The sequence below is a fragment of the Panthera leo genome, chromosome E2 (assembly GCF_018350215.1).
Source record: "Panthera leo isolate Ple1 chromosome E2, P.leo_Ple1_pat1.1, whole genome shotgun sequence".
In the NCBI taxonomy this organism is placed as follows: Eukaryota; Metazoa; Chordata; class Mammalia; order Carnivora; family Felidae; genus Panthera; species Panthera leo.
Genome location: NC_056693.1, coordinates 6,614,503 through 6,634,633, shown reverse-complemented (window position 1 = coordinate 6,634,633; position 20,131 = coordinate 6,614,503). Strand labels below are relative to the sequence as shown.

The following is a 20,131-nucleotide window of genomic DNA, read 5'->3' as shown; positions in this document are numbered from 1 at the left end:
CGGACATACTGCTCCCGGAAATACCGGCCAACTGTTCGCCTTCCTTCGAAGTCTTAGGGTCCTCCTCGGCCGCCATAGGCTGTCGAAAACTTGGAGCGACGGCTCCAGGAATAGCAGCAGTTCGCGGAAGTGTTACCTTTAGGTCTCCTTGTTTCCTGGAGAAAACCAGGTCGGTGTGTGCTTTTGTCCCTTGAAGGTTTTCGGTTTGTCCCATAGGAGGTTTGTTTCTCATGGGATGACGTGGTGTCCACATCGTGGAAGTGGAGTAGGGTGGACCTGTGGAATTACTGGCTCAAAAGTGGAGGTATTTGAGGGGAACCACGTGGGAGTCTGTGACGCCTGTGTCTGTGGTTGGGGTACTTTTGGGGCCATTAAGACGTTAAGGGTCTGTAGAGATCACGACCGTGTCCGCGCTGTAGAGCGTATGGAGTCCTGCAGCAGGCGGGGCCGATCATTTACGATGATCGAAGTGTCTGGTTCCGGGGTGGTATTTAATTTGGGGCTCAGTGATGTTGGGGCTCCGGTGGGTGCTCATGACATCGGGGTGTCTCGCCCGGTTTTCGGATTAATAAGAGCGTGTGTGATCGGTGTCTGGTACAGAGACATTTGTCAGGGCTGCAGCTTGGGACGCCAAGGACCGGGGGCTGGAGTTTGGGTTGAAGTTCTTAGCCGGGCTGCTGGGACAGAAGACTGCAGAGCGCAGGAGGGTAGTTCCAAACCCTCTGTGGTTTGTTTTGTTTTGTTTTGCCTTTTGTCCAGGGGTTGACTTCTTGCAGACCGAGGGGCTAAATCGCCACCGCCGTCTGTTAGTCGTCGTCTATGGCTGTTTTCCCGGGGCAGAGGAAGAATGGAGTCCTTGCGACAGAGATCTTAAGTTGAAAATGTGTAATATCTATCCGTTTGCAGAAAAATGTTTGCCAGCGCCCGCACTCACCTCTTAATACATAGCAGCGGGCAACACTGTTGCTTACTTGCCTGCCCTACGTCCACACTTTGTTCTTTGCCAACAGAATGCCCGTTTTGCTTAGGATCCACCCCTCTTGCAGGGTGATCCGCATGTCGGTTTGTTACTAAGTACCGGTTGGTGTTACTCAGCCGTGGTGGTCCCAGTTCCGATTGCTAATGACTGAATTTCTGTGAAATGAGCTTAGTATGTGGTGCGGTTGCAGCCAGCTATCTGTGAAAATCTGCTTACTGGTTTCTGGGGGAGCATTTTCTCTTTTATGTTAGTAATTCTTTGAATCTGTTTTTCTATGTCCATGATGATGTTGTCTGAGTATAATCTTAATTTTCATTCCGGTTTCCAATGTTTATAATTTATTATAATTTATATTATTTTGAGCAAGGCCTCAAAAATAAAGGAAATATAAATGAAAATACAATTTATTTATTTAAAAATGTTTAAAAATGTTTATTTTTGAGAGAGACAGAGACAGAGAGCAGGGAAGGGACAGAGAGAGAGGGAGACACAGGATCCAAAGCAGCCTCTGGGTTCTGAGCTGTCAGCACAGAGCCCTCCGCAGGACTCCCCAGTTTGAACTCACCAGCCGGGAGATCATGAGGTGATCCGAGGTCGGTCGCTTAATTGACTGAGCCACCCAGGCACCCCAGGTCCATTTTTGTTGTATACGTTTCAAGGCTATGTTGTTACGTGCATAGAAATTCAAATTTTTATAATGTGGTGGATTGGACCTCTTAACCAGTGAGTGTTGTTTCTCTTTTTCTTTAGTAATTTTTGGGCTTTCTGGTCCATTTTGTCTGAGAATATAGTTAAACCAGATTATGCTTACTCTTTTCGTGGTATCCTTTTTTCCTAATCTTTTATTCTGGAGCTTTCCATGTCATTGTTTCAGACATGTAACCTATACTAGCATGTTATTAGGTTTTAAATTTTAATGCAGTGGGACAATTTTGGGGCATTTGTGTTTAACGTAATTAACTGGAATCCTGGTTATCCTTAATGTAATTCTTAGTATGTTTGGTTTAAAAACAGTCATCCAAGTGCATTGTAGTTACCCCCACTTATTCTCAGTTTCTTACTCTTTTTTGCCTTGTTTTGGATGAGTTTCATGCCATTATATTTTCCCACTCTGTCAGCATGAAAATTATGAACATCAAGACAATTACTGGTTTTTGTCAGGACACTGGACATTATCTGTACGGCATGGAACCTTCCTTTGTCAAATTCTCATGTTAATTAGTTCTTTTACACTCTTCTCCAGCGATGCAGGAATCTTAGAACACTTCGACTTCATTTACCACTTTTCAATTTATTTTTATTTTTAATTTTTAATTTTTTTAGAGAGAATGAACTGGGAAGGGCCAGAGGAAGAGGGAACGAGAGAATCCCAAGCAGGCTCCACACCCAGCCCAGACCCCAAGTCTGAGCCACACAAGTGCCCCACCACTTTCCAATTTATTTACAGTGTTCTGTACTTTTGTTTCTTATGTATTTAAAACCTCCTAAGATATTACCATTATTGCTTATAAAACCATGCTTCTGATTTTCCCAGTACTTTGGTTTTTAAACTGAAGTGCCTGTACTCACAGGCTGTACAAAAAGCTCTGAAGATATACTTGAGCACATGTGGTTTAAAGGAAAACAGTGCCCTGATCCTCTTCTGTGTGGTCTGTTGTGTGCAAGTGATCTGCCTGATTCCCCTTCTCCTGAGGCATGTGTTGGGTGGATCTCATTTTCCTCGTCTCATGTCAGACTCCCCCCCCCCTTACACATCACACGATGAAGGAAAACCTTCGCCACGTTCAGAACCTCAGGCTTTACTGAAGAATAAATCTTCTGGGGTATTAAATAAAGGGACACTGAGTAGAGGTGCCTGGGTGGCTCAGTTGATTAAGCGTCCAACTCTTGATCTCGGTTCAGGTCACGATCTCATGGTTTGTGAGTTCTAGCCCTGCATTGGGCTTCTGTGCCGTGTGGAGCATGCTTGGGATTCTATCTCTCCCTCTCTCTGCCTCTCCCCTGCTTGTGCTTTCCTTCTTTCTCAAAGTAAATAAACTTAAAAAAAAAAAAAAAAAAAAAGGGACACTTAGCAATACTACAGGTATTTGTTAAGGTGAGTGCCCAGGAGTAGTGACAGCATCTGGGCCCAGAGGAAGTGCACCACTCAGACTACGTCATCTCCTCAACCCACAAGTCCTGATGCCCCAGGAGTAAAAGGATCATGTGAAGGAGAAAGAAGTTACGGATATGGTGTCAGTTTTTATGGGCTACACCTGACTGAAGATTGAGATTTTTTTTTTTTTTTTAATTTATTTTCAAGATAGTTAACATACAGTGTAGTCTTGGATTCAGGAGTAGAATTTAGTGATTCATCTCTTACATATAACACCCAGTGCTCATCCTGAAAAGTGCCCTCTTAATGCCCATCACCCATTTACCCCATCCCCTCACCTACCTCCTCTCCAGCAATCCTCATTTTGTTCTCTGTATTTAGAGTCTCTCTCTCTCTTTTTTTTTCTAAATCACACTTCTCTTTAATAATGCTTCAAAGTAGAATTTTGGCTTCTTTTCTTTCTTTTCTCTTCCCTTCCGTCCCATCCCCTCCCCTCCCCTTCCTTCCCATCCCTTCCCATCTCCTCCCCTCCCCTTCCCTTCTTTCCACCCAAGTTAATTAGCATATAGTGCATTAATGATTTCAGGAGTAGAATCCTGTGATTCATCCCCTACATATAACACCCAGTGCTCATCCCAACAAGTGTCCTCTTTAATGCCCCTTTGCCCATTTAGCCCATCCCCCACCACAACCCCTCCGGCAATCCTCAGTTTGTCCTCTATATTTAGGAGTCTCATATGTTTTGTCCCTTTCCCTGTTTTTTTTAGCTTTAATTTTTTTCACCCCCTCCCTGTTTTTATATTATTTTTGCTTCCCTTCCCTTATGTTCATCTGTTTTATACCTTAAAGTCCACATATGAGTGAAGTCATATGATATGTCTTTCTCTGACTGACTTACATTGCTTAGCATAATACACTCTAGTTCCATCCACATTGTTGCAAATGGCAAGATTTCATTCTTTTTGATTGTCGATTAATACTCCATTGTGTATGTGTATATATATATATATATATATATATATATATATATATATATCATATCTTAATCCATTCATCAGTTGATGGGACATTTGGGGTCTTTCCATATTGGGCTATTGTCGATAGCACGGCTATAAACATTGGGGTGCATGTGACCCTATGAATCAGTAATCCTGTATCCTTTTTATAATTACCTAATAGTGCAATTGCTGGGTTGTAGGGTAGTTCTATTTTCAATTTTTGGAGGAATTTCTATACTGTTTTCCAGAGTGGCTGCACAAGTTTGCATTACCACCTAGCATTGCAAGAAGGTTCCTCTTTTTCCACAGCCTCACCAAGATCTGTGGTTGCCTGAGTTGTTAATTTTAGCAAGTCATACTGGTGTGAGGTGGTATCTCATTGTAGTTTTGATTTGTGTTTCCCTGATGATGAGTGATGAGCATTTTTTTATGTGTCTTTTTTGGAGAAGTGTCTATTCATGTTTTTTGCCCATTTCTTCACTGGATTATTTGTTTTTTTGGGTGTTGAATTTGATAAGCTCTTTATAGATTTTGGATACCCTTTATCTGATATGTCATTTGCAAATATCTTCTCTCATTCCATTGGCTGCCTTTTAATTTTGCTGATTGTTTCCTTTTCCATGCAGAAGCTTTTTCATCTTGGTGAGATCCCAATGGTTTATTTTTGCTTTTGTTTCCCTTGCCTCCAGAAACATGTTGAGTAAGACGTTGCTGTGGCCGAAGTCAAAGAGTTTTTGCCTGCTTTCTCCTTTAGAATTTTGATGGTTTCCCGTCTTATATTTAAGTCCTCTATCCATTTTGAGTTTATTTTTGTGTATGGTAAGAAAGTGGTCCAGGTTCATTCTTCTGCATGTTGCTGTCCATTTTTCCCAACACCATTTGCTGAAGAGACTATTCCATTGGATATTCTTTCCTGCTTAGTCAAAGATTTGTTAGCCATACATTTGTGGGTCTATTTCTGGGTTCTCTATTCTATTCCATTGATCTAAGTGTGTGTTTTGTGCCAGTACCATACTGGCTTGATGATTACAGCTGTGTAATACAGGTTGAAATCCCTAATTGTGATGTCTCCAGCCTTGGTTTTCTTTTTTAGTATTGCTTTGGCTATTTGGGGTCATTTCTGGTTCCATACAAATTTTAGGATTGTTGGTTCTACCTCTGTGAAGAATACTGGTGTTATTTCGGTAGGGATTGCATTGAATATGTAGATTGCTTTGAGTAGTATTGACATTTTAACAATATTTGTTCTTCCAATTCATGAGCATGGAATGGTTTTGTGTGTGTGTGTGTGTGTGTGTGTGTGTGTGTGTGTGTCCTTTTCAATTTCCTTCATAAACTTTCTATGGTTTTCAGTGTATAGATTTTTCAACTCTTTGGTTAGGTTCATTCCTAGATATTTTATGAGTTTTGGTGCAATTGTAAGTGGGATCGATTCCTTGATTTCTCTTTCTGTTGCTTCATTATTGGTGTATAGAAATGCAGCCGATTTCTGTGCATTGATTCTATATCCTGCGACTTTCCTGAATTCATGGATCAGTTCTAGCAGTTTTTTGGTGGAATCTTTTGGGTTTTCCATATAGAGTATCATACTGTCTGCGAAGAGTGAGAGTTTGACTTCCTCCTTGCCTATTTGGGTGCCTTTTATTTCTTTGTGTTGTCTGGTTGCTGAGGTTAGGACTTCCAATACTACGTTGAACATGGTGAGAGTGGACATCCCTGTCATGTTCTGTTTAAGAGTCTCTTATGGTTTGCCCCTTCTCTTCTGTTTTTATCGTGATTTTCCTTCCCTTCCCCCATGTTCATCTGTTGAGTTTCTCAGATTCCACATATGAGTGAAATCATGTGATACCTGTTTTCCTCTGATGACACATTTCACTTAGCATAATACCCTCTAGTTCCATCCATGTTGTTGCAAATGGCAAGATTTCATTCTTTTTGATTGCCAAGTAATGTTCCATTGTATATATATATATACCACATCTTCTTTATCCATTCGTTAGTGGGACATTTGGGCTCTTTCCATACTTTGGCTATTGTTGATAGCACTACTATGAACACTGGGGTGCATGTGCCCCCTCGAGCCAGTGTTTTTGTGTCCTTTGGGTAAATACCTAGTAGTAGGACAAGCCCCATTTTAACAACATGTTCATGTTTTCATTCTGCTTTTTTTTTTAAATCAAAATGTATTTATTTATTTTTTTCAGGAATAAAATTTAGTGATTCATCATTTACATATAACACCCAGTGCTCATCCAGGACTGAGATTTCTGAAGAGAAGTTAAGAGTAGATCCAGAAGACACAAAGCAGAGCTTCCCCATTGCCAGCCATTTTCAGAGAGCAGAAAAAATGATCCAGGCACAGGTGACTTTTGGTTTATTTTATTCTTTCCTTTGTTCCCTAATGGTGTTGTAGAGACCTATAAAAAAATCAGTTCCATTAATCTGAAAAGTATACATACATATATCTTTTGTCTGTCATCTCCATATGGATGGTGTTTCTAGGTTAACAAGATTGAACTTCTACATGTTATAGAAACTTCTCGTTGGAAGAATGGATGGATGACTGAGTGCACAATTACAGAATATTTAATTAGGTATTTGCTTCGTCCACATTGTACCAAAATAAAAGCACCACTACATGTCTAGATAAAACCTATAGAGTGGAAATAGGCAGAAAAATTTTAACATTTCTTCCATACCATCAAACGGACATCACTTCATTAGAGAGCACTGTTATTACAGGAATCCCTGACGTTTGATGATGTGGCTGTGAACTTCACATGGGAGGAGTGGCAGCTCCTGGCCCCTGCTCAGAAGAACCTGTACCGGGATGTGATGTTGGAGAACTATAGGAACCTGGTGTCATTGGGTGAGGACAGCTCCCCTGTGTCACTCAGAGGGTCCCCATCAGTGGCCTTTCCTTTCTCGGCTTCTTAAAGCTCTGGAGTATGTATGCTGCTCTGAAATTAGATTCTCAGTCCCCTCCCTGGCTCCAGAGACATGGGTATGTTCTCCCTTCACCTAAGTGCACAACCTTTACTTTGTACAAATGTATGATATTGTGATATATATATATTTATGTATATACATGTATGCTTTTGTATACATATATACATATGTACATGTATATTTTAACATATATACATACATATGCATATATATGTATATGTACATACATGTATATCTTTTTGGCCTTCATCTCCAATTTTGGCACAGAGCTCCTGCAACAGTTGTGATTTCCTAGGTTATAAGAAGATAAATGTAAAATGGGTGTCTTTTGTTATTTATGTAACAAGACCCTTTCAACCATATTTGGATTTATGTTGATGAGGTGATTTCGGAAAGCCACTATATGACCTAAGGATGGAGTCTGGTTGCCAGGGGAACCAACCACGATTAGAGGGTTGCAACTTTCAGTTCCACCTCACCTCTGGAGAGGAGAGAACAGCTGGAGTTTGAACCAGTCACCAAAGGCTAATGATTTAATTTACTTAATCATGCCTACTTAATGAAGCCTCCATAAAAACCCAGGTTTAGAGACCTCTTGAAATGGTGAACACACGGAGGTGCAGGGAATGTGGGATGCCGAGACACAGCCTGGAAGCTCCACACCCCTTCCCACATACCTTGTACTGTGTATCTCTTTCACTGGGCTATGTCTGAGTTATATCTGTTTATAATAAACCAGTAACGTAATAAGTAAATTGTTCTACTAAGTTCCGTGGGTTGCCCCAGCAAATTAATTGAACCTGAAAAAGGGGGTCATGGGAACCTCCAGTCCATATTTAGTCTATCAGAAGCTCAAGAAACAACTTGGACTTGTGATTGGCATCTGAAGTGGAGGAGGTGTGCAGTTTTGTGGTAGTGAACCCCTAACCTGTGGGATCGGAAGCCGTCACCAGGTGGAGATTGTCAGAACTGATCTAAGTTGTCGGACACCCAGTCGGTGTCCTTTGGTGTCACAGAATTCCTTGATGTGTCAAAACCCCATGGATCAGGTGTCAGAAGTCAAGTACTTAGTAGAGAATCAACGGGAGAGGAGACATGTAGGGCAGTATGTTTTTCCTTTGTAATGTGAAAATTGTTTTGTTGTCAACTGTCACATTTCTGTGGTCTTCAGAGACCCCAAGCCCAATGCTTAGTCTTCTGTCATTTCCCCTGAACAGGTTTTTACCCCAGGAAACCAGATGTGCTCACCAAGTTGGCTCAAGGAAAACCAACAGGGACAGTGGAAGATGACATCCCCTTTCGAACCTGTTCAGGTGAGTCAGAGAACCAGGAGGGGGCTAGGCTGTGGAAATCACATTCTAGTTGGCCAGATAAGAGTCACAGCTGCGAGAGGGTTTGAGGATAGGTAAGCAGTGCCTCCATGCATCTCTCTCCCAACGTGCGACCTCTTTTTTTTTGTAGGAGTTTAGAGAAAAATATACTCTTTGCCTATTCTGGGATCTATTCATTTTTATCTACATGTTAATATTTTGCTTATTTGCATAGTTTTCTTCTTCCTAAGATTCTCTGATCTTTCCCTTCCTCTTCATTCCCTTTGACCTCCCTTGCTATAAAATTCCATTGTCCCAAGGCCTCTCTCCAAAGAGAACACTTTGAATTCCTGTCTTCTGACTACTGCACCCCTCTGTCCCATTGGTCATGTTGATTTGCCTTCCTAACCTCCACCCCAGCCAGGATGCTGGGTCCCCAAAGTCTTCACTGTGCCCTTGTCCTCACTCTGAAGTTCTCCCAAGGTTCTGTTTTCCATCTTCTCATCTGGTCTCCTAGCCCTTCACACTTTGCTGCATTCTAATAAGCTAAGTTTCTTCTGTTCACTTAAGAAAATTCCCAAACTGACATCTCCTCAATGTGATCCACCAGACTTTAGGTCTGTATAATTCACTCATCCCCGTGGCAACTCTCCTGAGTTCCCAATTACTGCAAGGAACTCACCTCCTCTCTCCTCCCAGAAAGCCCCTGTAAGTTTAGGTTCTTCTTTACTCCCGTGCATCTCACATCCTGGCCGTCCGGGCATGACCTCAGATATTCCCTACCTGCAGAGTGCTCTTCTTTAAAGGAGTCAGTTGTTCGTGAATTTTAACTAAAAAGATTTTTTTTTTTAATTTTTTAAATGTTTATTTATTTTTGAGACAGGGAGAGACAGCATGAATGGTGGAGGGTCAGAGAGAGAGGGAGACACAGAATCCGAAACAGGCTCCAGGCTCTGAGCTGTCAGCACAGAGCCCGACGCGGGGCTCGAACTCAGGGACCGCGAGGTCATGACCTGAGCGGAAGTCGGACGCTCAGCCGACTGAGCTACCCAGGCGCCCCTAAAAAGATATTTTAACATCCTTCACTCTCTGCAGATCTTACCTCATGCCTACTTTAATTCCTTTGTGTATTTACTAATTTTGAACTTTCTTCTTGTTCATTATAGATGTGACACTGCTGTGTTCATTTCCCTAAAACTTGTATTTTTTCCATTGGATTTGATGACATTGAATCCCAGTTAACTACGTTACCTGTCATGTGACCTGAAATTCCTCTTTCTGTGATATCTATGATGTATCATCTCACTTACACAAAGGCAGAGTTTCATCATCTCTCCTACACTCTCCCCACTGTGTTCCATACATGTGACTGCTTCCTTCATTCATTCCTTTAAAAATTAGTTTCTGGTAGCTTAGCAGTGTATACTTGAGGGTAAGAGCAGTAAGAAAAACACAAGAGCTTTCGTTCTAAGAGAAGGAATAAAGAAAATAATCAAAATAAATAAATATGTCTAGGGAAGTGAAAAGTACTGTGATAAAAATTTAGTCATCGGGGCGAAAAGTACTGTGATAAAAATTTAGTTATCAGGGCACCTGGGTGGCTCAGTTGGTTAAGCATCTGATTTTGGCTCAGGTCATGATGTCATGGTTTGTGAATTTGAGCCCCACATCAGGCTCCACTCCTGTCAGGGCAGAGCCTGCTTCAGATCCTCTGTTCCCCTCCCTCTTTGCCCCCCACCTCAAATATAAGTAAGTAAACATTTAAAAATATGTAAACATTTAAATAGAAAAACTTAGTCACCATAATGGGACAGTAGGGTCTTGGTCTCCTTTTTAGGAATGGAGCGCCCCTCTGATAAGGTGCCTTAGAGCCGAGAGGTGAGGGAAGTTAACAGGTTGCTGGGTTGGGAGTGTTCCAAGTAGAGACCACAGCAAGTTCATTTTTTTTTAAAGTTTATTTATTTATTTTGAGAGAGAGAGAGAGAGAGAGAGAGAGAGGTCAAGCTGGGGAGGGGCAGAGAGGGAGAGGGAAAGAGAATCCCAAGTAGGCTCCACGCTGTCAGCACAGAGCTCACAAATGGTGAGGTCATGACGTGAGCCAAAATCAAGAGTCAAATGCTTAACTGGCTGAGCCACCCAGGCGCCCGAGAGCATAGCAAGTGACATGTAATAATTATGTTTTCAAAGAATCCCTCTGCTGTGTATATAGTAGACAGTAGCAGGCAAGGGTGTAAGCAGGAAAGCCATATAGGAGGCTGCCGTACAACATGACAGGTTGGTTGTCCTCAGAATGGGTGGAAGGGACGTGTTGGTCATGATCTGGATACGGTCATTACAGAGGGCAGATGAGATCTGACATTTAAGTAAATATGGGCTATAAGAGGAAGGAATGAATGGAGGTTGAAGGTAAGACTCTGGGGGTGGAAATGGCTATAAGGAACGTTAAAACAGCATAATTGAAGAATGAGTGCTTGGTATTGGCTGTGATTTGAGGAATAGGAAATCCTTAAGGTACATTTGAGCAAGTAGATGAGGGATGTGAGCAGCTCCCTGGGTAAGGAATGTTCCAAAGTAAACCTGGACAGTTCACAGGCCCGAGGCAGGAGTGTGATCTGAAGAATTTAGGAAGAGTGGACAGAGCAAGACTGGAGAGAAGGTCACTGGGGTAGTGACAGGGGGTTGGGGTAGCAGGTCACATAAGGCCTTTTAAGGACACGTTAAGACCTTGATTTTATTCCTCATGAGATGAGAAAACGTTAGGGAGTTTCAAGTAGAGGAGGCTTGACATGATGTAATTTATGTTTGAAAGGATCACTTTGGCTATTGTACAGGAGACAGGACTCGGCAGGGGAGGAATAGGAAAGCCAAGTAGGAGGCTGCTGCTGTAAAATGAGAAAGAAATTGGCCTCCACGAGGGTGGAGGGCATTGGTGTTGGTTCAGTTCTGGTTATGATTCTAAAGAGGGCAGGTGGGATTGATCAATGAGGTAGGTACTTGTGTGAGCGAGACAGACAGATGGCAGGAGGCGCTGAGGAGTTCTGTCCTGGTTAAAGGGAAGACTGGAGTTGTCATTCACTGTGATGGAGGTGCTGTGTGGAGGAGGAGATTTGGGATGGGAAATCGGGAGTTCCCTTTTGGAATTTGTAGGTTACATGTGCTTGGAACCCAGTGTGTATCGTTATTATTGCTCCCCAAGGCCAACCACGACAATGAATTCTATAGGCAGGCCCGTTTTCCAAGTGTAACCTGATTTCCTGCACCTCTCTCCATCTCCAATGTTCCTTCCCACCCGTTTCACAACCTGCAGCTGTTTTCCTTGTGTCCTTCTTTGCCCTTTAAGTGGTTTTACCAAATGGCAGTGTAGGCTCCCTGAACATGATGACTCTGTGTGTGTGTGTCCCCACCATGAGCACATGCCCCGTGCACTGTAGTCATCAGTAAGGATTTGTGAAGTGAAGGAGTCTCTTACCAGTTTGGATGAGGCGACCCTCCAACCTGTGGTCTGCTGCTCACAGTAAATTGTGTGTATTTCACAGTCTCTGCATGTTTTGTGAGGCCTCCTTTAGAAAGGAGGCAAATCTGTATTTATTCATTGCAAATGATCTAACCTTGTTTTTACGCTAACTACTTTTATCCTCTGGGTTATTTATATTATCGTTTTATCCGATGTGCGAGGAACATTAAAATGTATTTTTATTGATCCTAATTTCATAGGGTCATCACTAAATAGACACCTTACATCAAGATAGTTTTTCGGTGATCTTTCTTCCAAATCAAGATGGTGAATGAATTCATTGTTCTTTTCTTTCCTAGAAATCTGGAAACTTGATGACTATTTACCGGAGCACTTAAAAAATGAAATAATGGAGAATAGCCTAGAACAATGGCATAAACATAACGCATTTGAAAATACTGTTCATCAGAGCACAGCTCATTCCGTGTTAAGACAAAATCATGATATATGTGACTTACATGGAAAAACTATGAAACCAAAGTTAACTTTATGTAACCAGAACAGAAGCAATGAAATAAAGAACCCTGCAGATCCTAGTGGAGATGGAAAATCTTTTCTCCACACTAATAATGAACACTTTCATACTAAAATTAAATCCCCTGAAAGCAAGAAACTCATCATTACTAAGTCCCAATTCAGCAAGCCTCAGAAAACACAAAAAACAGAGAAGCCTCATGTATGCAGTGAATGTGGGAAAGCCTTCAAGAGGAAGTCCTGCCTCACTGATCATCAGATCATTCATACAGGAGAGAAACCCCACAGATGTTGTCTCTGTGGGAAAGCGTTCAACAGAAAGTTCATGCTCACTGAACACCAGAAAATGCATACAGGAGAAAAACCTTATGAATGCAATGAATGTGGCAAAGCCTTCCTCAAGAAATCACGGCTCAAAATACATCAGAGAACACATACTGGAGAGAAACCATACATTTGCAGTGAATGTGGAAAAGGCTTTATCCAGAAGGGAAATCTCATTGTACATCAGCGTATCCATACAGGAGAGAAACCTTATATATGCAATGAATGTGGGAAAGGCTTCATCCAGAAGACCTGTCTCATAGCACATCAAAGATATCACACCGGAAAGAGTCCCTTTGTGTGCAGTGAATGTGGAAAATCCTGTTCCCAGAAGTCAGGTCTCATTAAACACCAAAAAATTCACACGGGAGAGAAACCTTTTGAATGCAGTGAGTGTGGGAAAGCCTTTACCACAAAGGAAAAGCTCATTGTCCATCAGAGAACTCACACAGGTGAGAGACCCTACGTCTGCAATGAGTGTGGAAAGGCTTTTGCCTACATGTCTTGCCTTGTTAAACATAAGAGAATTCACACAAGAGAGATCTGTGGAGATTCAGTCAAAGTGGAAAATCCTCCCTCAGAGAGTCACAGCTTATCACAGACTAGTGGTGCTGTGCAGGAGAAAGGCCTTGTTAACACAGCGACTATGCAAGTGCCTTCTGTGGCTTGTCACACGCCATTAAACATCAGTGGACTCTTAGCAAATAGCAATGTGGTCATAGTGGGACAGCCTGCAGCCAGATGTGCACCCTTAGGAGATAACAGAGGGTTTGCACAGGACAGAAACCTTATGAATACAGTGAATGTGTTCGTGCCTTCTGTGGTCAATTATGTCTTATTTTATGTCACAGAAAACCAGTAGGAGGAAGCTTGGAGACATTCTACGTGGAGAAGGATTGAGCAAAAATTTCTAGATTGTATTATGGCTGAAAAGTATATACTGAGAGGAATTGTATAAAGGCTGAGGCTGGGAAAGCCTGATTTCCTCATCCTATTAAAAATATGCATTGGTACGGAGGCATAATCTGATGTTAACCCAAACACATACACATCAGTTGCTCTATTGTATCTGTTAAAGGAATGGAGGAAGTCTGAGTTCAACTAAGTGGAGGAAATAAGTAGGTGAATTTTAAAAACATACAAGATAATTTGTATCTGGGATGCTGCTATGAATGAAAAATCAGGAAAGGGCTAATATTGGGTGGGTGGGATATGGGACATGTGCATATCAATTCAGTTTCCCCAGGCCAAGATGATTCATTGGAAACTGGGATGTCTGCCGTTAGCTCTTAAAGTTTATTTTATGCAGAGGCACTCATGAAACAGCAGCCTTAGACTGAGTCAGTTCATTAGTTTATGGAGTATTTGTCAAATACTCCTTTTGTACTGGGTCCTGTTCCAGAAGCTGAGGATACAGTAGTGACCAAAAGTAGAAAAAGCCCCTAGTTTCCTGGAGAGAGCACTGAGGTTGCTAGATTATCCTTAAGTGGTATGTTTACACACCAGCTAATCTAATAAGAGGATGTAAATATCCACACTAGGTGAAATAGTCTTGGTTGTTTGCTGTAAGAGGATACTGTAGCCTGGATGGCTTATAAAAAAAAAAATTATTAAAATGCAAAGTTTCTACATAACGAATGTTTCAAAACTTTCTGAGAAGTCTTGAATAAAAAATGAAGAAAACATTATTTCTGTTGTGGAAGCTGCAAAGTCGAAGATGAAGGCACTGACAGATTGCTGCTTAAAGGTCTGCTTCCTGGCTCACAGGAGGCAGTCATCCCACTGTCCTCACATAAGGGAAGGGGAAGGGCGTTCGTGGGAGGTCTTACAGGGGCACTGATCTGATTCATGAGTGTTACATCCTTATGACCTAATCACCTCAAGGGCCCACTTCTTTATTTTTTTTAATGTTTATTCATTTTTGAGAGAGAAAGACAGAGTTATGAGCAGGGGAGGGGCAGAGAGAGAGGGTGTCACAGAACTCGAAGCAGGCTCCAGGCTCTAAACTGTCAGCACAGAGCCTGACGCGGGGCCCAAACTCACGAACCGTGAGATCATGACCTGAGTTGAAGTCGAACACTTAACCAACTGAGCCACCCAGGCATCCCATCAAGTGGCCACTTCTTAATACCATCATAGTTGGGATTAGGCTTCAATGTATGAATTTTGGCGGGGGGGGGGGGGGGCGGGACACAAGTAGTCCATAGAAGATAGAGAGTATGGTGGTCCCCTCTTATATGCTGAGGATACATTCTAAGACCCCCAGTGGATGCCTGAAGCTAGAATAGTACTCAACCCTATACATAGTATGTTCTTTTTTTTTTTTTTTTTAATTTTTTTAAATGTTTATTTTTGGGAGAGAGAGAGACACAGAGCGTGAGTGGAGAGGGGCAGAGAGAGAGAGGGAGACAGAATCAGAAGCAGGCTCCAGGCTCTGGACTGTCAGCACAGATTCTGACGCAGGGCTCGAACTCACAAACTGCGAGATCATGACCTGACCTCAAGTCGGACAATTAACTGACTGAGCCACCCAGGAGCCCCAATTTATTTTTTATTTTTTTAAAAAATGTTTATTTTTGAGAGAGCGAGTGCAAGCTGGGGAGGGGTAGAGAAATGAGGATAGAGGATCTGAAGCAGGCTCTGCACTGACTGCAGGGAGTCCAATGTGGGGCTTGAATTTATGAACCACAAGATCATGACCTGAGCCAAAGTCAGGTGCTCAACCAACTGGGCCACCCGGGTGCCCCCATAGTATGTTTTTTCTTATATGCAGACACCTGTGATAGTCTAATTTATGAATTACACACAGAAATTAACATCAGTAATAATAGGACACTTATAACAACATACTGTATAAAAGTTATGTGAATGTGTTCTCTCAAAACATTTTGTCTTGTCCCCACCCTTCTTCCTGTGATGATGTGAGATGATAAAATGCCTACGAGATATAAAGTGACGTGTAGGAGTTGTGATGGTTTTAGCGTTAGGCTACTGTGGATGTTAGGAGGAGGATCATCTGCTTCTAGACCACATTTGACCTCGGGTGATTGAACGCCTTGAAAGCCAAACCATGGATAAGGGATGATCACTATAATTGGCCCAAGGGGTTATGAGAATTTCTTGTCCAAAGGGTATATTACTTCAAGGGAGGGCAAGGACTCTTAATGGACTTTAAAGCAGTTTAGGATGTAAGTAAGTTATTTTTTTCATGTCCATGTCTTATCTCCCAAATAGGTTAAAAATTCCTTGGTAATTTTTTTTGCTGTTTAAATTGTAAAGTTTTAAAAACAAAAAAATCAGTTCCTCAATTGCACTAAACCAAATTTCAAGTACTCAGCAGCAGTATGTAACTAGTGGCTACCTCACTGGACAGCTACCTATATGGCTAACTATATATAGCTAACTATATGGCTAAAAAGCACAGACTGAGAGAAATCTATTATAATTCCCAGAAAGTTATCTTGGGGAGTATTGGTTTACATGGTTTTATATTCCAAGCACAGAAAACTTAAGACAAATATGTTGATTTGGAAAAGTGAGTGAATTAGCCAATGGACTAGTCGGAATGTCTTGTCATCAAAAGAAGGAATGAGTCCTTCAGAGGCAATTCTAAATAATACAGATGTCTCCCTCCAAACTGAGTGTGATTGGCAACTCAATAACTGAATATAAACCAGGCAGAGCAGAAAAGAAAATGGATCCTCAGAAGACATATCATAAACAGGAGGACAAGAACCTCAGTCTGTTAAGAATAGAGAATATAGGAGATGGGAGGTGAGATCCCTCGGGGATGTCACGGAGAAGAACCTTTGTTATTTACCTACAGAACTATCACCCTTGAGAGTTGCCACCATATCAAAGATTCCAGCTCCACTGTTCACTGCTGAACTGAGACATGTGCTTTCTCTTCACTATTTACTCTCCCTCTTCTGGGATTGGCCTCTCCTTATCAAGTAACCATCATATAGTCATTCACCTATCCAAGTTATAAACAGTGAGTTCTCTCCGGAAGGAGAGATTTCCCATCCCGTGTCTGTCTCAGAATTCAATATGAAATACTGGGATATTGGTATTCATTCCTTCAGGTATATTTTAAAGCACCAACACAACGCAGGGCACTGTTCTGCACAATGAGGATACATTAGTGAATAAAATAGGCAAAGGAACTGCCTTTATGGAGGCAGAGTAAGTGGATTATGTAATGTAAGAAAGCGTTAAGTCCTAGTAATACTAGGCCTAGTAATACTGATTTAATTACTAGGCCTAGTAATACTGATTTATATTAATGAATAGATAGTTACAGGCAAGGCTCTATTCCCTCCTCCTTACCCCTCCATGGGCTTTTCTGGATATAATTTGAGCTAAGACAAATCTACGGAGGGGAGTCACCCATCAGTATTTGTAACCACATAACATTTAATAGTGGTTTCTATGGATTGTCTCTGACAAGCCTCCCGCGTCTGATAGCTGAGAAACAACGCAAACTCTTGAGTCCCATCCCAACACCTCCCAAACCCAGAGCCTCTGGGGGCTGGAGTCCAGGACTCCGCATTTTTAACACCGGCCTGACATACCCTTAATTTTGGCGCTCTTTGTCCTAAATCCTGGGTTACTAACCACCCCCACCCTCACATGATTGGATGGATTCAGGCTGTGCCTTTCTCATTGGCATCGGACCTTTGTTGGCCCGCTTTTGGTGGCCTTTCTCCCAGGCCCCAATCGCAGTCCCAATTTAGGTTCGTCCATCCGCTCTTTCCCTCTGGTGGGTGATGACCAGCCTCACGCTGTACCAGTTTCTGGAAATCTTGTGTTCTTAAAAACCACTTTCTGGGGCGCCTGGGTGGCGCAGTCGGTTGGGCGTCCGACTTCAGCCAGGTCACGATCTCGCGGTCCGTGAGTTCGAGCCCGGCGTCAGGCTCTGGGCTGATGGCTCAGAGCCTGGAGCCTGTTTCCGATTCTGTGTCTCCCTCTCTCTCTGCCCCTCCCCCGTTCATGCTCTGTCTCTCTCTGTCCCAAAAATAAATAAATGTTGGGGAAAAAAAAAAAAAAAAACAAAAACCACTTTCTGCAAGCAATCTTCCGCCATAACTTTTGCGTGGGTGTCCGTTTACCGGACGTATTACTTTTTCTTCCCAGATGTTAGTTCATTCTCTGCTGCGCTATCGACACCTAAACTCCTACTAGTTCGTTTGGAAACTTTTTTTTTTTTTTTTTTTTTTTTAACACAAAGTGGATAATATACACCCCGTCATGTAAGTTCCTGACAAGCCCGTCCAACACAATGTAGCCCGCACCACGTCTGCCTCGCGAAGCTCCAGACTTTGAAAATTTATCAATCTTCCGCGAAAGTCGACGTTGAGGATAAGAGAGAACTTCAGAAACTTCTCATCTCGGCCACTCCCGCTTCTGGCCGCAAATCCACCCTTTTGCTTTGAGTACGTCGGACGCCCCAATATGGCCGCCCGCACGGCCACGGAGAGCGGACGCGGACACAATGCCTCATGGGAAATACCGGAAATTCGTCGTTCGCGGATCTCTGAGGGCCTCCAGTGTTCGTCGGCCGCCGTACTCCGAGGGGTTGCCGGGCGATCCGCGTTCAGGTTCTCCCCACGGATCTGACGGCAACTAGGTCAGTGTGTGGTTTTGTCCTTGGAAGGTTGTTTTATTATTGTTGTTGTTGTTGCTGCTGCTGTTGCTGTTGTTATTATTATTCACGGTGGGCGTTTTGCTTCTCACAGGGTGACGTGTGGACCTGCTGTAGCATGGATCCGTGAAATCACTGCCCGGGGTCGGTCGGGGAGGGTAGAAAGCGCCGAGGTGGAGGTATTTAAGGAGAACCAGGTGGGCCTCTGATTTGAGGTATTTGAGGGGAACCAGGCAGTGTGTCTGTGGTTGGGGTACTTTTGGGGCCATTAAGACCGTTAAGGGTCTGTAGAGATCGCGACCGTGTCCGCTCTGTAGAGCGTATGGAGTCCTGCAGCAGGCGGGGCCGATCATTTACGATGATCGAAGTGTCTGGTTCCGGGGTGGGGGGTGGGGTGGGGGGATTTAATTTGGGGCTCAGTGATGTTGGGGCTCCGGTGGGTGCTCATGACATCGGGGTGTCTCGCCCGGTTTTCGGATTAATAAGGGCGTGTGAGATCGGTGTCTGGTACAGAGACATTTGTCAGGGCTGCAGCTTGGGACGCCAAGGACCCGGGGCTGGAGTTTGGGTTGAAGTTCTTAGCCGGGCTGCTGGGACAGAAGACGGCAGAGCGCAGGAGGGTAGTTCCAAACCCTCTGTGGTTTGGTTTGTTTTGTTTTGTTGTAAAGCCTTTTGTCCAGGGGTTGACTTCTTGCAGACCGAGGGGCTAAATCGCCACCGCCGTCTGTTAGTCGTCGTCTATGGCTGTTTTCCCGGGGCAGAGGAAGAATGGAGTCCTTGCGACAGAGATCTTAAGTTGAAAATGTGTAATATCTATCCGTTTGCAGGAAAATGTTTGCCAGCGCCCGCACTCACCTCTTAATACATAGCAGCGGGCAACACTGTTGCTTACTTGCCTGCCCTACGTCCACACTTTGTTCTTTGCCAACAGAATGCCCGTTTTGCTTAGGATCCACCCCTCTTGCAGGGTGATCCGCATGTCGGTTTATTACTAAGTACCGGTTGGTGTTACTCAGCCGTGGTGGTCCCAGTTCCGATTGCTAATGACTGAATTTCTGTGAAATGAGCTTCGTATGTGGTGCGGTTGCAGCCAGCTATCTGTGAAAATCTGTTTACTGGTTTCTGGGGGAGCATTTTCTCTTTTATGTTAGTAATTCTTTGAATCTCTTTTTCTATGTCCATGATGATGTTGTCTGAGTATAACTTTTTTTTTTTTAATGTTTACGTATTTTTGAGAGAGAAAATGCGAGCAGGGGAAGGGCAGAGAGAGAGGGGTCAAAGGATCCAAAGGGGGCTCTGTGCTGACAGCAGAGAGCCCCATGCGGGGCTTGAACTCACCCACTGTGAGATCATGACCTGAGCTGAAGTCCATGAAATCTATGCTTCACTCACTGAGCCACCCAGGCGCCCAGATTGTCTGAGTATAACCTTAATTTTTCATTCCAGTTTCTAATGTTTATAATTTATTCTTAATGCTCTGGTTCTCCTCTGCAATATAGAGCTCAAAAGTGGGGTGGTAGTGGACATCTTTGTCTTATTGCCTATCATTAAAATTCACCTGCTATATTGTCTGGAGTTAACATGTTTTAAGAACATTAATCCAAGACTTTAAATTTAGCGGCATAAAAATATTCATAGTATTCTTTCAGACAAAAAAAAAAGCCCTTTATCTTATTTGAGTCATACCTGTCACTAATTCCTTATATTCTTTGTTTACACTTTCTCCTTTGACTGGATAGGTATTTGTAGTGAGGCAAATACGTATTATTGGCCTTTTAACATAACAGTCTTTTAGTATATTTCAGCTCTTCCCTTTCTTTGTTAATTTAAAAGATCTATAAGTT

General features: G+C 42.8%; 1 protein-coding gene across 3 annotated transcripts; it reads left to right on the top strand.

Moving 5' to 3' along the window:
- Window positions 1–41: 41 nt before the first annotated feature.
- Window positions 42–14,526, top strand: ZNF350 (zinc finger protein 350). Of its 3 annotated transcripts, none has more exons than XM_042920686.1 (5): window positions 42–169; window positions 6,277–6,434; window positions 6,815–6,941; window positions 8,239–8,334; window positions 12,145–14,526. In XM_042920686.1, the coding sequence occupies exons 2-5, from the start codon at window positions 6,420–6,422 to the stop codon at window positions 13,503–13,505; spliced, it is 1,599 nt and encodes a 532-aa protein (XP_042776620.1). In that variant the 5' UTR covers window positions 42–169; window positions 6,277–6,419; the 3' UTR covers window positions 13,506–14,526. The 3 variants fall into 3 exon arrangements, with proteins under 3 accessions (XP_042776620.1, XP_042776619.1, XP_042776621.1); XM_042920685.1 differs by having other exon boundaries at window positions 42–304; XM_042920687.1 differs by lacking the exon at window positions 6,815–6,941 and having other exon boundaries at window positions 44–304.
- The last annotated feature ends 5,605 nt before the right edge of the window (window positions 14,527–20,131 follow it).

Coding starts and splice junctions, on each gene's coding strand:
- ZNF350 (XM_042920686.1), top strand. Junction 6,942..8,238: donor TAGGAACCTGGTGTCATTGG/GTGAGGACAGCT, acceptor TCCCCTGAACAG/GTTTTTACCCCAGGAAACCA. Junction 8,335..12,144: donor CCCCTTTCGAACCTGTTCAG/GTGAGTCAGAGA, acceptor TTTCTTTCCTAG/AAATCTGGAAACTTGATGAC.